Source organism: Anopheles cruzii, chromosome 3 (genome assembly GCF_943734635.1).
Source record: "Anopheles cruzii chromosome 3, idAnoCruzAS_RS32_06, whole genome shotgun sequence".
Lineage (NCBI taxonomy): Eukaryota > Metazoa > Arthropoda > Insecta > Diptera > Culicidae > Anopheles > Anopheles cruzii.
In genome coordinates, this window is record NC_069145.1 from 53,714,898 (window position 1) to 53,741,949 (window position 27,052).

General features: G+C 47.0%; 2 protein-coding genes across 2 annotated transcripts in view; one reads left to right on the forward strand and one right to left on the reverse strand.

Annotated features, from left to right (window-relative positions):
- The first annotated feature begins 5,470 nt into the window (after positions 1 to 5,470).
- LOC128272809 (uncharacterized) lies at positions 5,471 to 9,339 on the forward strand. The gene is made up of 3 exons (XM_053010690.1): positions 5,471 to 5,575; positions 8,016 to 8,149; positions 8,222 to 9,339. The coding sequence occupies exons 1-3, from the start codon at positions 5,471 to 5,473 to the stop codon at positions 8,337 to 8,339; spliced, it is 357 nt and encodes a 118-aa protein (XP_052866650.1). The 3' UTR covers positions 8,340 to 9,339.
- A 4,858-nt stretch (positions 9,340 to 14,197) lies between these two features.
- Positions 14,198 to 27,052, reverse strand: part of LOC128270605 (uncharacterized transmembrane protein DDB_G0289901) — a 72,225-nt gene continuing 59,370 nt past the window's right edge. Inside the window, exon 7 of the mRNA XM_053008015.1 lies at positions 14,198 to 14,533. Coding sequence (XP_052863975.1) covers positions 14,273 to 14,533 — 261 coding nt within the window. The 3' untranslated portion in view covers positions 14,198 to 14,272. The remainder of the gene's footprint in view (positions 14,534 to 27,052) is intronic.

The window sequence follows — 27,052 nt, forward strand, 5'->3', positions numbered from 1 at the left end:
CGGACGTCGAGAAGCCCCCATCATCATCGGAGCCAGCGTTGCCAGCGTGCCGCCCCCCAGCGTCAAAGTGTGAGTCAGTGTGAGAGTCAGTGTGTTGACGTGGTGCGGTTGTAACGGTTCTGAAGTCGGTGAAGTTCTCAAGTGGCCTGCCTGCGGAACTCTTGGCGTCAACCGTTGGCGTGAGTACAAAAAAGGGCGCGAAAATGGGCCGCGCCTAGAACAGCCGGCGCCGGCCAATAACGAGCTGCCGATATGTGTTCTGCTTGATGCATAAACGATGTAGAGCGATGAGAGCGACGCGCCGAGTTTTGCGACAATTAATGCGACAAGTGCCGAGGATTATTGTTTTCGCGCCGGAGCCCGGGGACGAGGGACTTTTCCCTTGGGCGCCATTTAACACGCACTAAAACGGCGTATTGGGAGCACACGCTGGAAGGCCGTATCGGGCGGTCGGGGCAAGGCTAGTTGATTGATTTGTTTGATGTGTTAATCATAAAAACGGCATCAACGTACGGCCGTTTTATGTCCACCGATGGCCGACGTTTACGATACCCTCGGCGAGGGTAACGGTTCCGAGCGTGAGTGCACCGACTGAGGTTTAGAAGGTGCCAGGGTGAATAATTACATTCCAATAGTTTAACGGAATAGTAGCTCTACTCGGTTCCGTAGGTTTTTCTTCATCTTGTGCTAATATTTTTGGTTGATAAATCAGAGTCCTTCAGGCTGGACGCATTTCTTGGGAAGGAGCGAATATTCTAAACATTCATTACACCGTGTGTGTGTGTGTGTTTGTGTGTGTACACTATCGTATCATGTGACAGGGAAAGTAAAATATTAACCCCGGAAGCAGTCGCTTCCTGGGTCGTGACCCATGCAGGAACCGTTGAGACATCTCCGGTGAGCCGAGTAGCCTTGGGGGCTGCTGCCAGTATTTCTACATGCTGACCAGGCCCGGCCCAGTCTTGCAGGACTACCCACCTACTCGTTTTGACATTTTTTGTAACGAGCAATCAAGCTGCACAGCGAATGAAGTCACCTTCGCTAACCCGGCGGAGTTGATTTCAATTGTCTCCAAAATGGCCCCATCACTGGCGGCCCCGCGGCTCGCTAGAAAAAGGAGCTAGTCCCCCGACCCCCGCCCAAGCCGGTCACTGGCTTTTGCCGCGTGGTTTATCGACTTTCTAGCCGCCGAGACGGACATTTTGACAGAAAAATAAAACATACACCCTCGTCAATCATTCTGACAGCGATCCATAGGGCGATTTAATAAGCGACCGAAAAGCCGGCCATGCACGTCATGTGAGCCGTATGTTTGTGTTTTTCATTGCCACAACGAAAATCCGGGTGGTCCGGGAGGAGGTAAAAAAGCCCCGAACGATGGGCGCCAAAAATATCGCCATTGTTGATATTAGTTAGGATGGTTTTTAACTTTCAACTCACACGATTGGCAGGATGTGGCATGGAGCGCGTTGTTTCGTGTAATTATAACACGATTTAAATGCTAGGAAGGCAACGAAAGTCGGCTAGCTCAGTGGTGGGTAACTGCCGTGCTAATACTGGGGAACGGCATCACAAATCGATGTATTTTGATCATTCAATTTAAACAATCGATAAGTTTTGTCAAATTGAGTCACATGTCAAATGACAAATGACATCAAATTATGGTGAAAAGAGATAGGGTTGCGAGTCAAATAAGGGTGTTAGTTGGGATGAGTTTTATTGGATTGGATGAGTTAGTTAGGATGAGTACCCTTAACACTTAATATAAAACAATCCGATATGAATAGATCGAATTAAGCAGAAGAAATACCCGGAAAATGTGAAAGGTTAATGGCAAAGAAGAAATTAGAAAAAGGCTTGTTTTTGGACGAAAATGTGATATTCCAATGCGCAAAACTTGTCAAGAAAATGGCAATACTATCCAATTATCAATGATCAAAGTACTAGACTCATTGAAGGAAATCATTGACTGCTTTGATCGAATATGTGCTTGTTCCACAATACTAGGTCTAAGAGTTGAGAACCGGACTGTTAAAAAGATGGCTGTACCTGTCTATTGGGACTTCCCAGTTTAGCGGTTCCTTCATCATTACCTTGTTTCGACATCAGATAAGTGATTTCAGGTCGAAAAATAAATTATTTCGGTGTGCAACCCATCATTGAAAGGGTTAAACTATGTCAACTTTTGTGCCTCAAAATGACGTTTTGCGGGAATTATTATTTTTCTGCTTCTCTTGAAGAAAACTGCTTCGGAATCGCACCAAATGCTTGTCGGGACTTGTGTTTGGAAGACCGCAATGCTTTAAGTGGTTTAAAAAAATTCAAAATGGCGATTTTGACTTTACAAAAAAAGCGTCCAAGGACTCCAAAAAACGGACTTTCTGATGGGACAGAAAGGTGTGGTGTTTCACAAGCTCCTAAAACCTGATGAAAACGTTAATTCCGATCGCTACTGACAACAAATGATCAATTTGAACTATGCATTGATCGAAAACGACCAAAAAGCCGTTCCTGTTTTCTACAATGGAGGCGCCTGGTGGTCCGTGGCAACAAGCACCAGGCGCCCCACAAAAACTGTTTCAGGATACTATCAAATCACTTGGATGGGAGCTGCTGACCCTCCCCGCGTTATTCACCAGACTTGGTTCTTTCCGAATATCATTCATTTTCATCGATGAGACACGTATTGGCTGAGCAGCCCTTCGTTTTTCTACGAGGAAGTCGAAATAGGATGACTAATTAGTTTACTTAAAAAGTCGAAGAATTCTTTCGTCTGGGAATCCATGATTTAGCAGAGAGATAGGAGAAATGTATAGCTAGCGATGGCACATACTTTGAATAAAATGGAAAATCGCATTAAAATTTTATAAACATTTTTTGTGTGTTAAAAACAGTCCGGTTCTCAACTCTTAGACCTAGTATGTGTCCTTGTGACTGCTTTGATCGAATATGTGCTTTTACAAATAGATTTCTTCTTAAAACCCAATTTGTGTTTGCCAAAAATACATCAACAGTCTTGAAGACAGTGAAGCTGTGTTGCTAAAAAACGGGAATAGAATATTATTTTCCATAACCCCTCCATAGTTATATTTCCATGCAGATCGTGGTTCATACTTACAGAAATTGGCTACAGGTATGTGATCTGCAGCACTTCTTACCATACACGCGTAGAACGTCAAAGAACGCGCACATACATACATACACACGCAAAGAACGTCCCTCAAACGTCGTTCGTCATGGCGGTAATCGGCAGGAAAAGTTTCCGTTCCGAATTACGTGGAAATTGGCAGCCAATCTCGTGTCATTTTCCTGGCATCAGCCCCGGAGCACGGGCTGATTATATGCCACTTGCGGACTTGGGATGCCGCACCGTTTGGGAATAATTACCTCCCGCTCGGTGGGCCAGGGAGATAATTACAGCGTTAAAATAGCGAGATAAAGGTCGCTCGACGGAGCTCGAAATGATTCTCCCGACGAGTGCCGTTTCGGTCACTAAATGATTCTCGGGTTCGGCGGGCGACACACACAAAGTTTGCCCCTCATTTCACGGTTCAGTGAGTTTGAAATGGCTTCCGGTAGCGCGCAGACGAAGCGCACATCCTGCAGCCCGTACACACACACACACGCACACGGCCTACTGACCCAGCCCGAGGTGGTTTTCGTTGCATTGAAAAACACGAACCGGCGACTAGATGGAGGCGCCTGGTGCCTTCAGCCTCTCGGCCGTGATTAATGAAGAACGTTCAAGGGTCGCTCCGTCTTTTTTGTCTTGGTCCAACTCCTTGGTCCGAGCGTCCCCGGTGAAATTAGCATTCCACTTCCGCTTCCGACCGCGAAAACAGACCGAAGCGCCCGAGAGGGGCTTGAAAAAACCATCGGGAAAAGGAGGCAAAAAATGCTATGCAGAAAGAGCCGTTTCGTGGCAGTGTGTCGATGATGTCGACGACTGTGGTACAATCGAACTGTCACTGACAGCCGCCGGATGCTGTAATCGACAGCCGGTGGCATAGGGCGTGCTGCCACCGGACGGACGGATGAAGTCAGTTCTGTTCCCGAGCCTTTTTTTGCCCGCTGGCCTTTTCCCCAAAGAAAATATTTGTCTTTCAGTGGCTTTTTTTTTTGTAGCACCGGTCAACCATTTTATGACGCGTGTGGAACAAGAAGCGAAAACCTGAAGCTGATATGTGGGATGTAAAATAATTAGGCTTCAGTTCAGTCGCTGGACAAACCTTTCGCGTGGGTTTTGACCGGAAGGTTGTATGTTTAAGCTCGCCCGTGTTTTCGCAGTCACGTATGCAAAGAATTGAATTTTTTTAGCACCGTGTCATGTCCGGATGCAATGCGCCCTGCCAAAGAGGAAGCAGTCTGGAAGGGTGGTTTGCAACATGACACGATGTATGTTTTAAAAGATTGTTTTGATCAAACTACGCCCTATTCTCTTACAAAACCCACTTCAATAAACTCTCCACACCTAAAATGACGTTTACACACAATTTGTATACATTCTTAACTGAGCTTGAGCTTGATCTTATTAATGTCGTGTTATTAAATTTGCTTGAATGTATTAAAGTTCAAAACTTTTCATTGTTTGAAAGTAGTTCCAATATTCTTTATTCAGTGATCTTATTATCAACATAACACAGTACAAAATTTTATCATTTAATTTTGGTAACGATCCTAATCATAATTCTCGCAGATTTAAAGTCCGTAAGGTTATATTAGGAGGAGAAAATTATATGTTGGCCAACGTTTAATTAATTATGATATTACACAAATTTAAGAAATAAACTCTTCATCAATCCTAAACCATTTTTTCCACAAACACATCGGGATATATTGGAAATTGTGACAATACTTTCTGATGTTGCCAAATGCCATGGTTTGAAGTAGTTATCTTAAAGAAAGCAATAAAAACTCCGGTACGCGACTTTATCTTTGCTCGCACGATGCTAAAGGAAAAGACCAACACAAAGCGTGATGGTTTTGCTTCGGCAAACTAGTCATCGGTTGCGCACACTTCCGTTCACGTTGCATTATTTACCACCACGAACGGGGGCCAGGAATAAGGGCAATCTTGTTTCACAATCTGCACCCCCCCTCGGGTCGGTTTTGCAACGCTTACAGCTGATAAATATTAATCTTAACTTTTTCCGCGGATCAGCCGGTGGGGCGAGAGCAGAATTTCAATCCATCGCCCGATGATGATATCGCGTTTCTTCGGCACAGACATCTTAGACACGGCCCTCCGGCATTCCCACACAAACCCTTGGGAAGGTGCTAATTGTATTTCATTTTCATAACACTTTCCCCGTGCGGTGCGGTTTTGCCTATTTTCAGCCCAGTTTGACCGAAGTAGCGTTCGTAGCGCACCCTGAGCAACGTGACCGCCAAGGACAGCCAAGGAAGCTCCTCGTCCTGCCACAGGTGCCCGCCAGCCAATCTCTCTGCCCGGCCGTTCCAGTGAGCTGCAATGGCTGCTTCGGCGACATTCTCGCGACAGGTCCTGTTCGCCCTGGCATTGCTGTGCGTCGTAAAGCTGGGCGCTGCTCGACCGCAAAATGCAATCGATAATCAGGTAAGCTGCTTGTGGTTAGCTGCCGATGCTCCGGAGCTTATTGGCCGGGCCAAACCAGCACCACGCATTCGGTTACCACGCTGGGCAGTCGGTCGGTCTATTGTTTTTCAATTTGTCCCCTTTTATTGTGATCCTTCTGGAACCGCCGGAATGTAACGTGTAACGATTGTTGGCTCTCATGTTGTGTTTCAATTTCACCGTGGCAAGTTGCCAATTTAGTTGCTCCGTGGTCACCGCCTTTTTTTATGTTTTACTTCGGACCTTTAAAACTATCTTCTGGCACGTGATGCGAATTTTTAGTTTCAGTGCCACGGCACTGTCGAGCGTAAAACAGCTGTTGTGGGCCCACAACGCACCGATGTCGGGCTCCGATTCCAAGCACAGCGCCCAGCAATCAGTATGGAAAGGAGGCAGAAATTGGCCGACGAGTGAGCTCACACAGGATGCACCTCTTTGCACCTTTTGGCTTCGGCACGACGACCGTCGCGCAATCGGGGAGAAGTGCTTGCAGTTTGCGTTCTTCGGAGGATGGTCTTCCGAGGCCCCGGCATCGGTTCCACCGTTCGCCCGTGATTTATCGCGTTATCCGGCGTATGTTGGAAGCCGAGTGAGTCGACAGCGTACGGCTGCTAACGCGATGTGAATCGCATGTTCCGCTTCCCTTCTGTCGTCAACACGTGCAACAGGTAGGACAAGAAAAGCTTTTATCTTGTCGACAGCTATTATCGGGGATCTTTGGAAAATATGTATGTTTTCAAGGATCAGCAGGAGAAAGTTTGTGCGGGACTGTTTTGGAATAAAACGAATGGTTTATTCTGTAGGTTTTGTAGCTGTTAAACGTTTTCCTCGTGCAATGTACCAGATGCAGAACTATGAAATTGGATTTTTTCGTGGATGTTACATTGAAATGAAAATTTCTATTTTATTGCAAAGTTTGTGCCATCGCTAGATAAACATTTTTCCCATTTCTCTGCTAAATCGTGGATTCCCAGACGAAAGAATTCTTTGTCTTTTGAAGCAAACCTAATTAGTCATCCAATTTTCGGCATCCTCGTAGGAATCGAAGTGTTGCTCAGCCAATGCGTGTCCCATCGCTGAAAAAGATGGGATATTGCTAAGTCAAAATCGCCATGTTTAACTTTTTTAAACCACTCAAAACACTGCGACCTTCCAAAAGCAAAGTTCAACAGTTTTTTTTGACCAGAAATCATTTACCTGATGTTAAAACAAGGTAATTTTGCCAAAAAAGCACACTAAAGAAGACCAATTTACAGCTAGAGCCAATTTTTACACAATCCAATTTCAGTGCTCTAGACATGCTCTACATAGGGTTATGCTACGGTGAAGTTCATTCCGTTGACTTTCAAATAGCTAACAGTGTAGAAGTGTCCTATGGAATGTTTGCTTAGAAATGCAGGTTATGTGATGAAAACATCGAAAAATCGAAAGAGAGCTCAACCAACCCCTTGTTGAATTATCGCAGTTTGTCAAATCGAATTATCTTAAGTTAGTCGAATTCATGCTCGGTTTTGCTCAACGCCATCTTTAATTACATTTTTAATTAAAAAAAATGGTGCAACTGCCCATGTTATCGGGTCAGGTAATAACATTAACAGGCTAAATTTTCCCAAATGTTATTTCCAACAGTTATTTGCAGTTAGTATTAAACCTCCAACCTTATATCATGGCTTGTGCAAACTGCTCTAAATCATCATTTGTAAACAGTTTATTAATCACTTGGCATAACAACAATTTTGCGACTACTTACTGAAAATTAGAAGCTCGAACATTGTGGCATTATTTATTTACTGAACAGTTTTGAAAACGCCTTGCCTTTAGCGCCTTGTAATCATTGATAATTCTTGTCTGTTTTGTATGCCTCAAGTGGTGGGATTGATGTCAATTAACTCCTTCAGCTGCTAAAATCTAATCCGGTACACTCTCGCATACTGTCCCGGCCACCCCCCTAGCTGTTCCAAGGAAAAAAATCCCCCCCCCCCCCCCCCCCCGTTTGATGAGTTTGGATGCCTTTTACACCTGATGAAATTCTAGTCATCTCAATTCATTTGATGGATTGCGCTCTTAAATGAGTTCATCTTAAATTGGATTCACAAATTAATCGTGAGACGTAGGTGTCTGGCGTGTGGCACAATCCATTTCCATCCCTCTCCGGGAAGCTTTCACCGCTTTCTTCTCCATCTCCGAACCACGTTCGGTGTTTGACAAATTAAGAAAACCTCGTGAAAGATGAACCACGGCATGGGCCGCACCATTTTCTTAAGGCTCTCGACGGCCAGGCCTGGCGCACCGGCTGGCTGGCTGGCTCGTCTTCCATCGGACACGATGAGAAATGGGGACGATTATTATGTAGAGCAGAGGAGCCCACTAGCGCCCGTAAATATTTAAAACCTGCCGATGCCGACGTGTTCTATTTTTGCAGGATCTGCCCGAGATAAACCCGAGCGAGCTGCGGAAGCTCTACTCGAACTACAACTCGTACGTATCGAACCAGCTGGACAACTATGGACTGGATCCGCTGCAGCTGCAACTGTTGGCCCAGTACGCCCAGAGCAAGTTAGTTCCCGCCGTAGCGTTATCCGTTTACCGATTTGCGATTTTATTTCCCGGTTTTCCTCCGGTTTCTAGCGCCATCAGTGGCGGTGGCGGCGGCGGATGGGACCAGCTGTACCGGGCGCCCGAAATGAAGCGCCAAATTCGGTACCGCCAGTGCTACTTTAATCCCATCTCCTGCTTCAAGAAGTAAGCGTTCCGGGCCCCCGTCTAGAAGTGTGATCGCGCGAAAGTTGTGTTGAGCGGTGTGTGTGAGATTGCAAATGCTGCGAAATGCTGTCCCCAGCGGGTCCTTCACATTTCCACCCCGCCTCCATCAATCGCCCCCCGCTTTCCGGGGGGGAACACACCGGGAACCCAATCTCCCGAACCCGATCTCCGAAGATGCTGCTGGTGGGTTTGCTGGTAGGAGGCTGAGCCTGCTGGTGACTGGCGGTGGCGGCCGGATACGGAAGGATCTGTCATATTTGTGGATTAGAAAAACTATAAGCACAAGAGAGAAAAATTATAAAAAAAAAACACAAAAAACATTCATAAAAAACCCACATATGCACACATGTGTGTGTGTGTTAAGTCTTCTCCGGCGATCGGTTGCTGCTAGCCTATTATTGGATGTTGGAACAGGGACGGACGTTTATTTGCATGTTTAAACGCAAACCAACATATTTTATTGGGACTGCGCATCGGGAGTTTTGTGTCTGTGTTCGAGCAGGAAACATAAAAGAAAACCATAAAAATAATGCGCGCGGCCGCATCCCAAAGCCCTATTGCCATGTTTCTCACTCTGTGAACCATTGGAAAATACCATTGAATGGATGTACTAACCAGTAACCGTTACCTAGTTGTCTGTTGCGAAAACCGAGCGGTGACCAATGCTTACCATTTTCTCCTCGTTCTCCTCGTTCGGCGACGGAAAAGCGTAAGACAGGCAAACAGGAAGACAGGGGCAGGAATTGAAAGTGATGGCTCGGACCCTACATAACCCTCTATTAGCGTGACCACTGGCCTGGCATGGCTCATGTTTCACCGGAACGAGCCAAGCTTCCAGCAAGTTAGGAACCAAACTATAATCGCACACACACATACACACAGAGAAAGCATGATCGAACGACGCGACCGACAGGACCGTTTGCAAGAGGAGGCCTCTTTTGAATTCCCGAGAGCACAAGCATTTATGTTGCATGCCGCGCCGCGTGCCGTTCCCCCAAGTCGGTGGCACAAGTGTGGCAGATACATATATTTATCGCAAATCTCAATAAACTAGAACTGCTGTAAAAAGGACGTGAAGTATGAGTTGGTACAGGACGAAACAAAAACAAACACGGGTTGTATTTACTGTTTACTGTTGTCCTGTTTTTCCCCTCCTTTTGGTGGCTTGTAGCGGAACTGCGGACGGGTAAGTATTGAGAGTCGTGATCGTGAGGATGATATTTCTTCACACATTCGATCTTCGAGCAATGTCAGGAAGGTGGAGTCGTTCGGTACTTGAAACTCGATAGCTCCTCACCGTATTGGTGATTGAGCAAACTCAACTTGCGGCTGATTGCCAACCGTTGACAAATGCGAGGTTATCGTGAAGCTCTGCGTACGCCATATTTTCACTGAGCTTGAGCCGCTCAAAGCCTACTGTATGTCTTTCCCAAACAACGTCATAAAGGCTGATGTTTGGGCAAGTCCTTAGGTACACTCGTGCCCCGGAGGAAAGCTTCGCCGTGCATAATTCATCCCACGTTTTTGTGTGTCATTCGTCTCGTGTTAGCGTCTGTGAAGTTTTGGCACATTTTGCCGGAAGCCAGCGGCCGTTAGGCGACGGAGAATATGCATTAGAAAATCTTGTCCTGGCGAAAGGTGGCGTGCGAGAATGTCCCTATAAAAGGAAAATAGTGACGTCGTACCAAGGGGCGATGGAACGGAACGCTCTGCTCTCCGCTCCGATACAGGTGTTGATGAAATTTTTGAACCGACAACGTTAACAAAGCGATAACGAGCGGCACAGGATAAGAGAGACGGGACGCGACGGTCCAGACGGCGTGTCTGGTGAATGCAAATATTTGCTCATCGCATCTTCAAACGTCCGGGCGTTTGATAGGCTTTGATGCGAAGAAGGATCCGGTTAGGTCCGGTAAGATTGTTGGTGTCACGAGGGCATGTCACGATTTTTGAAACCGTTTTTATTTTCATTCGCAAACCTCGCGACTCTATCAGTCGAAGTTTGTTGAAGCGTCCGTAGTCGGCAAGCAATCGACGTTGCGATGCAAGATAAATGTTACTTTTGATTGTGGATTTTAATTTTTGTAACTGCTTTATCGCCTTTTTAGATACTTTTAGATAGGATGAAAAATTTACTTAAGTCAATCAAAGTAAAATAATTGTTTCGACTAATTTAACAAATTTTGTTAAATTCAGTGGGGTCTTTTCATGTACTCCAAGGATCATGAATGCTTTCACATACTTCCAATGGTTCGCTGGTGTGGACAACGATGCTAAAGGCCTGAAACCTTGCTGTCATCATTCCCGAGGTACTGCGTGATTTCTTGTACCTGATGGATTGCTGCATTATCCTGTTCCAGGGTGAAATCTTCATCAATAAGACCTATTCCTTCTTGAATGATTTTTGCTTTCATCAAGTTTTGGTCAGCTTACGAGTCCCCATGACCCGGAAAGGCCACCAACTTTTAGGTTTCATGGAAACAATGAATCCCTGGAGCATAATACAGTTGCAACTTATTTTCTAATGTTGATTTGGACTCCATATAGCAGAGAATTTTAAGAGCTCATTAGGGTAGTTGAACAATACAAAAAAATCATCACTCCAGGGCAGATTTAGTCTCCATTCTATAGAACACATCAAATTACATGCATGGAAGCCTTTTGATTTTTGTTTTTGTCCAATATTTTAGCAGTAACCTGGTACGGTTATCCGTTAGTAGCGACTCCACTGCGCTGTTGGGCTTCCTGGAGATCGGCGACGCTGGCGGGGCCAGCAGAACCGCCCCGATGTCCGCCTCGAGCACGGGCCACTCAGCAACGTCAGCAATGGATTCAACCGGAAGCTGGGCCTCCAGCGGATCCGTAGCATCGTTGGAACGCCCTCGATACACGTCGTCCGGGAGGAGCTGGAGCGGATGTATCCGCCGATCTACACAGGAATCGCGCGCCAGCTGATGCGCTTCAGGCACTGCTAGCTGAAAACGCCGGAAACGGCTCCGGTGCTGCTGAGCGCGATCGCCCGGGACCTCTTCAAGGTGGACATCACCTGTGGCAAGGTAGTGTTCCTGTTTTCCATCGCTGGTGGACTCTCGGTCGACTGCGTCCGTCAGGACCACCAAAGATTTGCCAAAGCTGGTGGAAGGCGTAGCAGACGAAATTGAGGATGAGCTCGTCGCATGGATCTCCGAGGAGGAGATCGCCTTTACAGGCCGCTGTCTGGTGGGGGCCAACTGTGTGATTGCGGTGTTCATTGTAGTGTTTTTCCTTAAGACCCTCAGCTATATAAAAAATTGATAAAAAAGTCCTTTAAACCGCAAAAGCCGTCGTTAGAATTTTCTTTATTTCTGCTGGAATTGGAAATAAATTAACCATTGAAAGAAATGAGGAAGGAAAGTAACGTAAGATTCGAAGCAATGCGCGAATGAAATTCAGTTTCCGTCGGAAGCCTCAGGGAAAACATTTGGGAAAACGCTTGTAACGACGTCGGGGTTTGCTCCGCGAAGTCAAACAAGAAAACAAGCCTCGCACCTTGGTTTCTCCGAGTTCAGCCACACTGACAGAATCCGCCATTATTCGTCACGTTGATACCACTCTCTCGCTCGCACTTAGTCTTTGCTCCATAGAGTAAGTATCCGTAAGATTATTGCTCCAAAATTACCTAAGCAATCCGCGTGAAATTTTGTACAGCGTAGTTTTGTGACACAGGACAGGGAATTCACGACAGTGCAACCCTCCAACATCTCCGGGTCTCCATACAAAATATGGGTAAATTTCAGTAAAACTCGGATCGTTATTAAGCAATATGAGCCAAATTCAGGTGATGTGAGTTTTGGCATGTATCCAACGAAAAGTGAGAAGTGAAGCCGATCGAAACGTCACTGGGAAGCCCGATCTTTTGAAACGCCGGATCATCAAGAAATTAGAATGAGATGAGGCACAGTGACTCGCGCCAGGAACAGCTGGTTGTTGTATAGTTTTGGGGGGATAGAAAATTGAGCGTTTCAGGCCGGTAGATCTTACAAGCTGAAAAACAAAATGTTGAAATTGTTGTAAAACATTTTTTTATATATTTCCATTTTTTATTTATAGTGTAGCTTCTAATTTTCCAGTTTCGGTTTACAGTGTACGTGCAAATACCCATTAGTCGTGACCCGAACCGTTGAGCCCGGTTGTGGAGTGTGCCTTGGAAAACATTGCTTCCGGAAGCGTTTCTCTCTTATGAAGCGTTTGCCTTTTGAACGATTGAATTTGAATCTGAATCACGTTGTTATTGTTTTACTGTCTTACCTCCTGCACATCGAACAATTTATCTATACGCCCAACGGCGAGTCTACTTTCAGACACACCGAATAGTGTATCTTGCCAAATAGGACACGGAAGGGATACATTTACGGACAGTAGGAGAAATTTCGGACAATTGGAGAAGGAGGACACTTCGAAAGTTCAGTGTATCTGGTGCAACAGCAACTCGGAGCGAATGAGAAGGTGTGAAAACATATTTTCCAAAAGACGTCAGCCCTTCGACATTTAACCTTGCTGCTCTGGTATCCGCGTACCCCCAAGTGGCCGCGCTTTGGACGCGTTTCAACTTACCGTCGAGTTTTGCCCCCCTCAAATTCATACCCAAGAATAATCCAACACCAGGTTCGTTCTATTTGATATGTATTATTTCATTGAAATGTCTTTATTTTCCTATATACTTTCACGACCTCACCGTGACCATCGCCGTCATTAAGATGACGATTAATTGCACCGTGCGCCAGACCTTCTGAGGCACACGTATCCGGTCCTAGATTTGCAATAGATTTTTCTTAAGCTCGCATTTTTAAATACTGATACAATTTAAATAACATACTCGCTAACGTGTGTGTACTATGTGTCTACATTTATGCTGCGCCTGTAAACGTTTTTACTCGGAGTGAAATAACCGTTCCCCCTGCGCGCGCGTGCACAGGGAAAACAAATCGAATGAAATCGGCGTTTTCGATGAAATCCTTTTCTCCTCCACTCCAGGCTCTCTTGAAGCGGGGTGCGCGATATCTCCTGTGTGTGTGCTTAGCTTAGTGGAATTCTTGGAGAGGGACACGTGGGCATTAAGATTGCACTGCCTGCCTGGCGATGGCGATGAAACAATGAAAAAAAAACGTATCCCAGCAGCTGCAGCGGTGAACTCATTCGGGTCGAATCGTCCACGGACCACACCGGGACGACACCGGAGCTTTGACCGTAACGTAACAAAGTCTACTAGCTACACGATAAACTAACAGAATAAATAACGACAAATTAACAACTTTGAGTCGCCGCATCTTACTAAACGTGTCTGGGTGTGTGTTTTCTTTCTGTGTGTGCTCTAGTATCGCGCAATCAAGAAATCAAGATGTCTTATTTCGCTTTCTTTACCATTTCTTCGGCTCAGTTTCTAAACGCTTCACCAACTGGTTCGTATAAGGGGCCGTCGCCAGAACGCCCGTTCCGCCCGATTATCAATCCATTATTGCGTTGGAGAGGATGATTTTGAACCGTTTTCCGCAAAACGAGCGCACCACACTCTGCCGTGCGTCGGTTTCTTTGGCTAGGAGAGTACATCACTGCGCGCCGCAGTGACATTGTGGTTGACGTTGAGTTGCCGAAAGGAGAGCCAACAGTGGGTCTTTCGCCACCCCTGACTTTTGATGTAACGTTAAAAAATAAATGTAACTTAATCGTAGGTATTGTACATGTCCCGGCTTGCTTGTGGAGTGTGTGTGTGTGTGTGTGTGTGGATGATGTGAAGGAGCCCCGACTGGGCCACCCATCGTAAGTACGTCGCGATCGCTTCTGTTTCGATGCTTTTTCGGGGCCGCGGCGAGGCAGCTCTGCTGAATCCAGAAGGAGAGAAAGCTTGCACTCGATCCTGATTACTGCGCCGTCACCGGATCAACCGATCGAACCGTTGCTCGGGGGCCGATTGGTGGGAGTTGTGTCGCCTTTGCTGCTACCGCTGCCACTGCTGTTGGTCCGTGTCGGCGGCGTCGGAACGGCGGCGCAGAGCGTGCAGGGACAGGGACCACCCAGCTTTTTGGCCAACATCGAGCGCAGCTTGAGCGCCGGGCCCAGCTTCATGCCGAGCGAGTTCGTCAGGTGTTCCTCGGTCAGCAGCGGCAGCCCGGCACCGTCGATGCTTTGATCACGAAAGTTCTGCAAAGGAATAATGGAACAGGACAAAAAAAACTGGAGTTTAGATAGGAGGCCGAAACATGCGCCAGGCAACGATATCCGGCAGTTGCGATCGCCGAATGCAACGGTGCCGCGTGTAAACCAGAAACCAGGGTCCGATGTTTCAAGCTGGGCGCAGATCGTGCAAATAGAGAAATAATCGGAACCACTGACAGGCAAACAATCTCTCCTCCTGTCGGGCTGCTGGGCAGCCCGGGCCACATAAGTATATATTTTCTGATAGTTCACGATCGACCTTCGAATTGGCACCGAGAACCAACCAAACACCGTTTCCCGCTCTCGCAACAATCCCAACGAAATCCGTTACCCATCGCCGGAGACCCACTTTCCCAGAGCGGGGGGGGGGGGGGCTACACACATAACGGAAGGACAGGTTAGATGCCGAGCGCGGTCCTCTAGGGCGAGCAAAGTTGAACAACTTGTGGCCAGGAAATCAGGGCAACTTGGCTTGGCGCGGGGGCGATGCCGCCATTTGCATCGCTCGGCGCTAGATTCATCGGCCCTGGCCCCTCGGCTCGAGTCCTCATTTGCGCGTCGCACCGGGACAGAGGACCGGGGCAGGACTCCCCCACTCGCCCACGGCCATCGGCGCGTGAAGGGAAGCAAAAAAAAAAAAACCGGGCAAAGGCCCGAGATTATGCATATCAAACATCAGGCTCCCGAAAGATGCAAGCTAGCGAGGGCAGGTCCGAGGCCCGCGGTTGGAGTCAAAACAAGTAAAAACAGAGCCGGAGACAGAGAGAGAACTCATGGCACGCGCCCCCGGGCTGGTGCCGTCACGATCCTACCATTAAAGTTTCGTAATGATGGGCTGCAGGAACGGCCCGGCCCGGTTCCTGATCCAGGGCCATTGTGGAGAAACCGCCGCCCGCTGTCGGGGCCCTGTTGCGGACGGCGGAGAATGGGGGGCACAGGATTCGCGGCAAGATTCTAATGTGGTTTTGATGAGTTTCGTGAAAAGGGCTGTGCGAGCTGCGACTTACAGCCGTCTGCGGTTTCGTCCTAATGATCGAGTTCTTCACCTCTTCGGCTCTCAGCTCGGCGTGATTCGGGAAGGATACTTTGCGAAAATCGGAACCTTGCCAGTCGGCAATGCACGAAAAGGGATGCGAATCTAACAACAATCAAAACTTTGATTGCCTCGACACTGTTCGATGTTAATTCCTAGTGACATTTCCATTTAATTGTGTTTTTAGTCGTTAACATTCACTAACCAATCTGCTGCTTAATTAACCAAAAAAGGATCAAAAAGGGTCGGGAAGTCAGCACAGCTTCTTGCGAATGGCTCCTGGCAACTGATGTATGAGTTTGGCCAAGAAAAAATCCATTATTTTGTCGGTAGATGGCTCGGTAGTGATCGATATCTCGTGAAATATCGAACGTACAGTCTGCGTACAGTATCGAACGTTCAAGTTTCTGCTCGTTTTAAAACAGACACTTCATACTTTCAAAAATGCTATCACTGTTTGTGTTTGTTCCATTTGTTTGTGAGTTAGAGGGTGTTAACTATGGAACTCAACTAAGAAAAAATTCAGTATATTTTACATTTTTTATTTGATAAAGACGAAAATTCAAGCTAGGCCGCTTAAATTGTGCATGGTAGCTACGTTTAATTTTGGTTTCGTTGACCCATTTCAGTTTTTTTTTATGTGAAAGATGCACCTCTCCCATGCAGACCCGTCGTTGAAAATGTCGATAAAATCACAGAAATAATCAAAGTTGATCGACATGTTAGCACTCGTAGCATCGCCCAGGAGCTAAAGATTAAACTTTGAACAATTTTAAGCCATTTGCACAAAGCTGAATTCACAAAGAAAAGTTGATGCAGAGTTTTGGTCAAACGGAATAAAATCGACTCATTTCTTAAACGGATGGTGACTGGAGATCATAAATGGGATACATACGGTAATATTGTGCGAGAACTATCGTAAAGAAGCAAATCAAACGATGGCCAAACCTGAACTAACGGCAGGGAAGGTTCTAATGTGTATATGGTGGGACTTGAAAGGAATCATTTATTATTTGATGGTTCCGTGTAGTCAAACACTAAATTCAGATCACTACTATCAACAATTGGACCGTTTGAAGCTAGCGATTGACCAGAAACGGCGAGAATCGGTCAACAGTAGAGGTGTTGGGAAGTTTTAATGCATCCACCGCATAGTCCGTACCTTGCGCCAAGCGATTATAACTTTTTCCGCATAAGAGACGAATGTTAGGCTATTACAGCTCAAAGTCTCTATAATACAAAAGAAAAAAAACCTTTTTCGCACATTGCAAAACTTTCTTAGTGATAAGAAATTGCGATCAAGAGAAGAGATAGATTGCTATAGTTTTTCGCCAATAACGACCAAGACTTCTATAAGAGAGGCATAATGAAGCTACCTTTAAAATGGTTACAAATTATCTAACAAAACGATGCAACGATGGAATATTTCATATAAAGTTTTAAAATTCACGCAAAAATAATGGATTTCTTTTTAAGCAAATTTATAAGAAAAAATAACCCTGCAATTAGCTAGCCGGGCAATACACGGACAAGAAAAACGAAGACTCGACTACAGGAGCAATTAGTTTGTCGGCAAATGAATGAACTATGTGCCACCGCACAGTTCCTAATTGAGTTATTATTGTTGTCATAACAGTCGAAGGCAATTTCATGGCACTCTTCATATCACGCATATCACGGCAACGGTCCCGTTTTGATCAAAAACCATTCGCTAACACATCTTACAATCGTCACGGCGGGCCCCTTCATTTAACGCGCTTTGTTCCGCATCCGAGATCACCCGGGGTGTTTTTTCTGAGTGGCCGACTGACAACCCGGGTCCGCCTGCCGAAGTGCACGATTCGAAGTGCGGATAAGAAAGCCGCCCTTGAAAGAATAAACGCTCTCGGCAAGCTCGATGTGCAGGGAAATGAATTTGATTTGAAGCATAATTGCCCCCTCGTTTGACTACCGCCGCCGACACGTAAACCCGGACAGTGTTTTACTATCCACTCCTCCAGTCCGGTTCCGGCGCACTGCACATTGCACGCGCTGGAAGCGTTAACGAATAGAGGAAGCATAAACCATAAAGTGCATCGGTAATGATGCTCCATGCTAGGCACGCGCGTGCCCTGGATGCACACCGCTCTTCGACATTATCTTCAGCCTCATCGTCAGGCGTGTGGCATGATACAAAGTGTAGGGTATAACTAGCGAGAGCGAGATCTGATTGCTTTTAATTTAAGAGTTCCGAAAAAAATGCGGCGCAACGAAGTTGTTTGACCGGTGTCCTTTCCGTTCTCTAACAGCCAGTGGGACCTCACACAAAGTTCAAATGAAGCTGTTCGGAGGCTCCAAGTCAACAATTGATGCCCCAAGCTAATCCTTGAGGCCACTCCGGGCTCATGGTTTAGAAAAGTAAATAAAACAAACGAGCACTATAAATAGCGAGCGGCAGAGCCCGCCGCTACAGGGTGCCTCATCGTGACACATACGAGGTGCGTTAAAAAAGTAATAATAATTTTGCATTTACGCGGGCTACGTATGTCAGATTTTCGTCGCTTGTTAGGTTGCTACACATGTCACTTACTTATGGTGAAAAGTTCGGTCATTTTGAGTAATCGGTCAATTTTTGACAGCTGTTTTGCTTGGACCTGTTTTGGCTCATCGTCGATTTTTGTCTCTTCCAAAAAATGGATGGCAAAGAATCTTTATCAAATTTTGTGTGTAAAACAAAATTAAGAGCTCGGACGCAATCAGAATGTTGACTGTGGGTTATGGTGAAGCTATTATGGCCCAAAGCAGCGCTTCTCGGTGGTTCAAAATTTTTTCAGAGGGCCGAGAAGATGTGAACGTCGAAAAGCCAAGTCTTGTCGAATGTGAACATTTTGGCTTTCATTTTTTTTCGATTACAGGGTCCTGGTGCATCATGAGTTATTGCCAAATGATAGAATGGTCTATAAATAATATTTCCTGTAAGTTTTGCGCAATTCGCCCGAAGCAATCCGTGACAAACGCCCGGATTTGTGGGAAAACCAAAATTGGCTGTCGCGCCCCTGCTCACACATCTTGGTTTCTGCGCGAATTTTTGGCCTAAACAACACACTTAAGATGCCAAAGCTACCGTATTCACTAGATCTGGCTCCCTGTGACTTTTTCCTGTTTTTTTCGTGTTTCCAAAACTCAAATGACCGCTTCGTGGTCAATGAATTTAGGAAAAGACAGAAATCGGCGATGGGTCAAGACACGTGCACAGTAAACCAACTGTAAAAAATTGACTGATTACTCAAAAGGGCCGAACTGTTCACCATAAGTCACTAACATGTAGAGCTATCGAACGCCACAAAAAAATCTAAAATCGTATAAAGCATTTTCTTTAAAATCACAAATTCCCGGTACTTTTTTTACAGAAGATACATTGAAAATATTCGTTCAACTGTGAAAACTGTGCTGTAAACTTATTAATCCCGATTTTCTTCTGACTTCTTTCTTTGGGGCTATTTGAAGAGTTAGGTTTATGCCAGCCAACCGAAGACCATTGAAGAACTGAAAGCTAACCTCACAGCGGAAATTGCTGCTATTATGCCGGAAATGTTGTCAAATGTAATGAAATATGGTAAAAAATAATGAAAAATACCCGCTCTTTTGTGTGCTTAATGAAGGCGGTCATTTTATCGCTATTGTATTCTGAGTGTCAATCATGGCATTCTATACCCTAAATAAATCTTGTTCATTTGTCAAAATCGACCGAAAAATAGCGGAATTATTTAACATTTCAATAGTACGTGTCATGATGAGGCACCCTGTAGGTTTTCTAACTTCCTAACCCAATACCTGTACCTGGGTGTACCTGTTGGTTGTCGACTGTGACAAATGTAGCCCTGAGAGTCCCTGAGCCACTTTGCAATTGATTACCTCGGCACGGGGGTGTTTGGCAGGATGGTGGTCCAGCCAGCCAGCCCGCCAACCCGACGGATGCGCCGTAATTAACGCGTTCGAGTTTGGACGAGTTCCGCGTGGAACCGTTTCATCAATTTGCGAAGGCCAGTGGCAGCGGCGGTGAGGGAGGAAGTGACACCAAGCCGGCCCTAGGCCCGGAGGCCCACGAGGAATCAATCTTGGGGCCGTCGCGCGCATTCTAAGACCTTGGATCGCTGACTGCTACCACCCGCTCAGTGCATGGGTCGGGCATTTCTTTTCCGTCCGGGGGGGTCGGGCGGGAGGGCAGGTGCGAGCACGCGCACACGAGTGCCCTTACACACGCCACACGCCTGCTGCTGCAAACTGCAATTATGCGAGGTCTAGAGCGTGCTCAGTCCGCATCGGTGCACCGGCGCGGCGCGATCTACGACGAGAGCCGGACCGGAGCGCCACCGGCTCATTGAGTATGAGTGATGGCCCGGGCACGGGTCCCGTTTTGCGGTACGGCCTGTTTGCCTTCCCTCCGGCTCTCGGCGTGTGTGTGTGTGCAGGATAGCGGAAGTTCCCTTCACCCTGGCTGCTGCGGCTGCTCCTTAAAAAAAGAACACAGAGAGGAAAAGGCCCACCAACAGCAACGCCCCCTAAAACGGCGCCGGCCGCCGGGGGAGCGCGGGCGAACTCAATCAACCGGTTGGAAACGATCCTCGCCGACGACCGCGGCCGCATAATTTCTGCCCGCCGCCGTACGTAGAAACGCCGGGCCCTTCCTACGAAAACCGACAATTTGTGCAATTGAATGCTTACGCGATTTACTCAATGAACCCCCACGCGGGGCGCGGGACTAGGCGAGCCGGACGGGAAGAACGTTTACTATCGCCTCCCCCCACCCCCGGATGGGGTGGGTGGGTTTCGTTCATAAATCTTATCTCGCACGGGGCCTCGGTGGCGGTGGTCGGTGTTACAAATTGCACCGCGCGCAATCCTGCAGCCCGCGGCAGCCCGGAGCCATGCAATTTGGAGCCTAGAGCCCGTGCGCGGAGCAGGGGCCGAAAGATTTATCCGGCTGCTGCCAGCGCGAGTGCACTTGCTGCTCGAAGCAGCAGCAGCAGCAGCAGTTCAACGGCTAATCGTCAATTATCGTAATAATCATATTCAATTCGGCTGTTTGTCTTGATGAGCGAACCGATCTGCGCCTGTGCACGCGCACACGCCACCTGAGGTTTGAGGGTGAGGCTTGGCGAAGAAATCAATTTCGAGCGATCGATCGAGTGAGCCTGGGATCCTTTAAGAGTGGATTGATCTCTAGCGCGAGTTAACACATTGTCGCACAAAATGGGCACAAAACCGCAACGTTGGGTAAAAATAATAAGCAGTCTCTGAATGCAAGCATAAACTCGTCTAAACTCGCACAGGTCCTCTGAAAACCAAACTCATATCGAAAATAAAGAAGCACTTTACGTTAACCAATCAACGAACGAGGTCGCCTTGAATTCTGTTCGCTCCGAACGTTCTTCCCGAAGCTTCTCGAACTCAAATCCGAAAATTTAACTGGCGCCCGAATAGGAGTACCTGAGTATTCAAAAGGTGAGGCGATAGAACTACATAAAATCTGCACAACGACCTCAGGACAACAACTCGCCCGAATACACACCGAAGGGATCTCAGAAGCCAGCGCCAAACCGGAACAACCCAACGGATCGAGCAGCCGTCATCGGAAGGAGCATGAGATTCAGCGCAGCGTTCGTGATCATAGCGTAAGTCACGTATATTTTTTTAAGTGAAAAATAGATTAGATTAGTTAGATCCGTGAACATCATTGTGAATTGTCAAGTGATACCGAATTTAAAAAAGATACTTTAAGAAGAGAGAGAAAAAAAAGAGAGAGAAAATAGGAAGTGCAGACAGTAAATAGTGCATAGCGCAGAAAATACGCAGTCCTTCTCAAAGTAATCAAGACTTTTTCAATAGGGACATTTCTGGTGGCGCCAAAAATCGCATTTTATCGATAAATTATTGACCGTATTCACCTGATCTGGCACCCTGTGATCTGACACCCTGTGACCTGTGACTTTCATCTATTCGGCAAACATTGACTAACATTTTGGCCATTCAGAAGGCTTGTGCCGACATACTCCGAGCCATGCCGGCCAATGACCTAAAATCGTCATTCGAAAAGTTGTTAAGTCGTGCAAATCAGTTAACCGAAGCGGAAGAAGACTATTTTGAATAGAATAAAACGATTTTGCAGAAAAAAACCATTTGTTGTTCTTATTTTGGCAATGTCCTGATTACTTTGAGACAGACTGTGTAGTGAATTAAGGTGGACATCGAAGGAAAGGTTTATATGGTATACGATAGGACAGAAAAGGGTACGGAGTTTTTGAAAAAATAGAATGACTACCGAAACTTCCACTGACACCACCATTACGAGCTGCGACGAATTTGTTCGTATCGGGAAAATACCCGGTTATGTACGGGAATTACCCACCTTTTTGAAGGTAACGCTAATGAATTCATTGCATGTATAATACTGTAGATAAGCAATAGATATCACATCGTTCAAAAAGTCCCGGGACTACCATAGAAATGGCGCTAATAATGCCATTCATATAACAGGGTTCGGAAGTACCAACCTTCAGATGAGGTGTGTCAAAATTTGATGTAATTCGAAGCATAACCAAGAAAGCTATAGTGGTTAAAGTGACGCTACTTTTGCAATCCTGAAAAAATGAACCAAAGCGAGTTTCGTGTGTTGATAAAACATTGTTTTCTAATGGGGAAAAAACACTGTTTAAGCTCAGCAATGGCTTGAAAAACGTTATCCGGACTCTACTCCGTCGAAACCAACCATTTGTCGGAGGTATGCTGACTTCTATGCGGTCGTGCTGATACAAATGATGCGGAACGTTCGGGTCGGCCAAATGAGGCAGTAACTCCCGAAAACATCAAGCAAGTATTGAAAATCGTGATGGGTGACCGCAAAATGAAAGTGCACAAGATAGCTAAGATGATGAACAATCAACTGGTAGTGCATTTACTATTTTTCACCAAAAATTGGCTATGAAAAAGGTTTTTTTCAAATGGGTGCCGCGTTTGCTCACAATGGAACAAAAGCCACCATGGACAATTCTATCATAACGATGACCAAATTCAACGAATTAGGCTTCCAACTGCTTCCTCATCCTCCGTACTCGCCGGATCTGGCCCACAGCGACTACTGGCTCTTTACGGATCTCAAAAAGATGCTCCAGGGAAAAAGATATGGCTCGAATGAGGAGGTGATCCTTGCTACTGAGGCTCATTTTGAGTCAAAAAACAAATCGGGCTACAAACATGGAATTGAAAAAATAGAGAAGTGTGGAATGGTTGTATTACACTTTAAGAAGATTATATTGATGACTAATAAAAAATTTTGCCGATAAAATGTTGTTTTCATAGTTAGTCTCGAGACTTATTGAACGATGTGTTACCACGTATTATCACGTGATAGAGGGAACGATAAGAAGAAATATTAAGAGTAAAGCAGCAGATGTCTTAAATGCCAATGGAGTGCCAGGTGATTAGGAATCCATTAAAAGTACTCCGCTACTGTAAGGATAAGAGGGAATTAAAAACACTTGATCATGAACTGACAGGGATCAGTAAAATACCGACGGAATCCTTAAGGCCCGTCCACACGCTACGATATATCGTTTCAGATAAAAAAAATCTAATGCGCCGAGCATCAATTTCGGACCAATTTCCATACATGTGTGCGTGTGGATAGACATGTGTGCATTGTAGCGATAACGGATCTGAAACGATATATCGTAGCGTGTAGACGGGCCTTTAAGCAGTTATTTTAGTCGTGTAAATGATTTACAAAGTGCAATGGTCACTCAAATTTACACGGACCCGAAGGATGCGACCAACGCAGAGGCCCATGCTTCCTACATATTTCCTGGAGAAGGCTTTAGACTTTTTTTTTGAGGGGTCTCGAAAGTCCTCTTTGTTTCTTATTACAAAATAACAACCCAAACAACCTACAAGCCGCGTACAACTACTGCCTAGAGTACTGCAACATGAACATGAGATCGGCACCGTTCAAAGGTGAAGCACGTTACAATCATGTACCAAAGGCTAAAGATACACACATTTCTTGATCAACTTATCTTCTTTACAGGACGTGTTGTTGGTGGTGATGATCGTCATCGTCAAGAAAGTGGCGTGATCCTGTCACAACACAACCCATACAGCCGCGCACGGGAAGGAAAATGACCGTGCGTGAGATCTTGTGGCCGCCCCACGACGGAAGTCTCTTTTAATGTGTTTCCTTTTTTCCTCCGCCGTGCACTTTGACGCCCGCGGGTCAGGGTCGCGAGATGCCGCGCCTGATTCCTCGAACACTCCGAGAGTCCCACCGGAGGCTACAGACTAATTTATCATTCTCCTATGAAGGTACGCGCGGCGCGCCGATGCAATGTTGCAGTGCCCAGGCAGATTAGAGCCAAGACGGATCGGTTCGCCATTTTGTAGTGTGCTCATGTGGTAGCGCCCTCCGGTAATCAGCCTTTGATTGAGGCTCCCTCTTTTTGTGGCCTCCCGCCCCCCGTAACAGTTAATCACCAACAGTTTCGCTATAAAAAGCAATAAATCAAAGAGCCTCAATATAACGACACGTCAGCCGTCGGGTCGCCGTGAGCTGGGGCGAAAAAGGACACTCTCCGCGCGGATGGCTGTCGGACGGATCGAAAAATGTGTTACAATTCAGCAGGACGTTACAATGTTGGCGGGTTCGAAACATGATACACCCCGGCGATGGCGAGATGTTGAACATTGTTTCATGACGCTCCACATTACGCGTTGCTCGGTTGAGTCCGAGTTTTACGGTTCATTAGGCGTGCGCCCGGTGCGAGGTGACGGCGAGCGGAATTATTATGATTAAGGCCCCCGCGCGCGCGTGTGCCATATACACATAAAAGATTATGTAGCATCGCGCCACCGCGCCCCGATTGAGTTCTCCTTCGTCCTTCGCCCCCCTTGGACAGTGGTGCACAGTTTATTATTATTATTTTTATAGAATGGCGACCATCAAAGTGCTTCTGCCACGGCACACCGATCGAGGATCGAGTTGCTCCTTGTTGCTCCTTCTTTTTGCGGTCTGGCGCTCGGTGGTCGATCGAACCCGGGGTGCAACGAAAGGGTGTGTAATGTATATTTGGTGCCTGCTCCAATCAAGACAAAAACGCAGCGCATTAAACATTGTTTGAGCGGAGAGAGAGAGAGAGAGAGAGAGAGAGAGAAAGAAAGAGGAAGAGAGCCGGACCGGAGAAGACCAGCTCCCGTAGCAGCCGTGCGTCTGGGGGGCACATTTTAATTCCGGCTCCAGCCCCTCTCCCCTGAGCCCCTGCGTCGTCCCTGTCGCGTCCTGTGTTGCTGGAGGTCGTAAAAGGTTAGGATCGAACGTCTAAATTGACCGTGATCGAGCTGGCGGGCACTGCAGCGGACGACCCGCGCGGGGCACAGTGGTCGCCGGTCAGGATCGCAGGTGGCCAAAATGTGTTCCGAAGTCACCGAAGTCACCTCCGAAGTCACCGAAGAACATTCTAAGCGTTGGTCATTCCATTAGGTATTTGAATTAGTTCTGGAGGTTTTACAATAGATGGCGTTAGTCACTCAATGTCACATTTTTTAATGAAATATGTGTTTGACAGCTACTGTCATTACGCATCTAACGCAGTATAGATTTTTTGGTTAAAGTGTACACAACCAAAGTGAAATATTCACTGTGCAAAGCTTGAGCTGTGCACATGGTGGGATACGAAAGGTGTGGTGTACTTTGAGCTTTTAAAACCTAATGAACTTATTGAAGGACAACGCTATCAGCAACAATTATTGCGTTTGAAGCAAGCTTTGGTCATAAAACGACCAGAATGGGATAAAAGATATGATAAACTGATTTTTCAATATGACAACGCTCGACCACACATCCCAAAACCGGTCTAAACCTATTTCGAGAATGTCGAATGGGAACTGTTATCCGCCATATTAACCAGATATTGCTCCTTCGGATTATTATGTTGTTGTTATAGTTATGGCACAAATGTCGAATAAAAACCAAAAGAACTGATTCAAAAACCTAATACTTAAGGTTGCGCTCCTGCATTTGTTGAAAACGCACCCACAGGTAAGACCCCTGTGTCCTGGGCCCGTCTAGGGAAGCATAGTGATCGATGTGAAGCACCGATGTTCCGCCGGTGCCAGCAAATCACAACCCAACCGCGGCGACGTGGCCGGCCTGAAACATTATCGATCGCTTGGGTCGCCGGCGAAAGGTGTAAAGCCATGGCACGGCACAGCCAACCCGCGGCCAGCTCCCGGGTGCACTCCTCAGGAAGCATAATGCCGCAGTAATTCATCGGAAATTACAATCACCGGAGCATACATCCCGCACCGGTGTCCGGGGATCGCGATGCACCCCCCCAAGCTCTTGCAGCTTCTGGGTCTGCAAGCGAATCTGGAGTTGGAGGAAACGGAAAAAACAGCGCGCGAAGACTTGCGTGTGTGTCTTGCGCGGACCATCGCCACAGCAGCAGCAGCAGCAGCGGGCGAAATAATTGATCCCCGCGGCTACTTGAATAAAATATTTGCTACACATTTCCCCTCACCGCCCTGCGACCGGTTCCCGGGGGCCTGCTTAGTATCTGGAGGTCCGGTCAAGCCCTTCCTGGGTCCTCTGACCCTCGCGGTTCTTTCGGGATTCCTGGAATAGCTGGGCAGCCTCCTCTCCCTAACCTTGAAGCCCGCGCGCGCGCGTAAAATAAGAGTGGCCAACGGATGGCCTCGGTCTTGATTAGAATCCCCGCCGCCATTTTTTTGCTTCTTTCCGTTTTTTTTTGTTGCTGCCCTTTTTCTCCGCCCTACCTCCGAGGTGATCCGGGCGCACTCTGCGGCGGTGCAGCGCGTTCGGCGAGACCTTTGGCCCGGGGCCAAACGACCACGACGTCGACCCTGCACAACACGCTGCTGCCTTCTTCAGGATCGATAGAATTTTTAATGATCGTCCCGTCGGAAAAGAGCGTCCCGTTTTTATGCCGCGGGTCGTTTCTTCGCCGCCGCACCGAAGATTGACGACCTTGGAACGACCGCCCGAGCGCTTTTTGGGCATCCTATCCAGGTCCAGGTTCTCTGGAGGCGACGCCACAATACAACAAGACACCGGGGGCCCGTCGGACGTCTGGGTATCATTTTCGGAAACGGTCCAACGGTTGACGGATTTGGTGGTCCATTCTGCGCCGTTGCTTAGGAGCTTCTGCGGGGCTCCAACGGGACGTCCGAATGGACCCTACTTCAATCCAGGGACCAGGGCGGCAGTGAAAGGAAAAGAATGGATCGCCCCAAAACCAGTCCCAAAAAAGGAACAGTTAGAACACCGACGAGCGTTTTATGTTGATAATATGTTTCCGATGCTGCTGGGGCCGCTCGATGGTGTAGTTGTGTGTGGCGCCCGAGGACATTATTAAATTCGCCGCCGCCGCCGCTCGCCACGATGGCGGCCGGAGAAGGATGCGCGAACCTTCACCAGTCGCGTT

What these genes read in the sequence shown, in the direction of transcription:
- LOC128272809 (XM_053010690.1), top strand. Translation starts at nt 5,471, where the DNA reads ATGGCTGCTTCGGCGACATTCTCGCGACAGGTCCTGTTCGCCCTGGCA. An exon ending in AAAATGCAATCGATAATCAG is followed by an intron (nt 5,576 to 8,015) that starts GTAAGCTGCTTG and finishes CTATTTTTGCAG; the next exon opens with GATCTGCCCGAGATAAACCC. An exon ending in GCCCAGTACGCCCAGAGCAA is followed by an intron (nt 8,150 to 8,221) that starts GTTAGTTCCCGC and finishes TCCGGTTTCTAG; the next exon opens with CGCCATCAGTGGCGGTGGCG.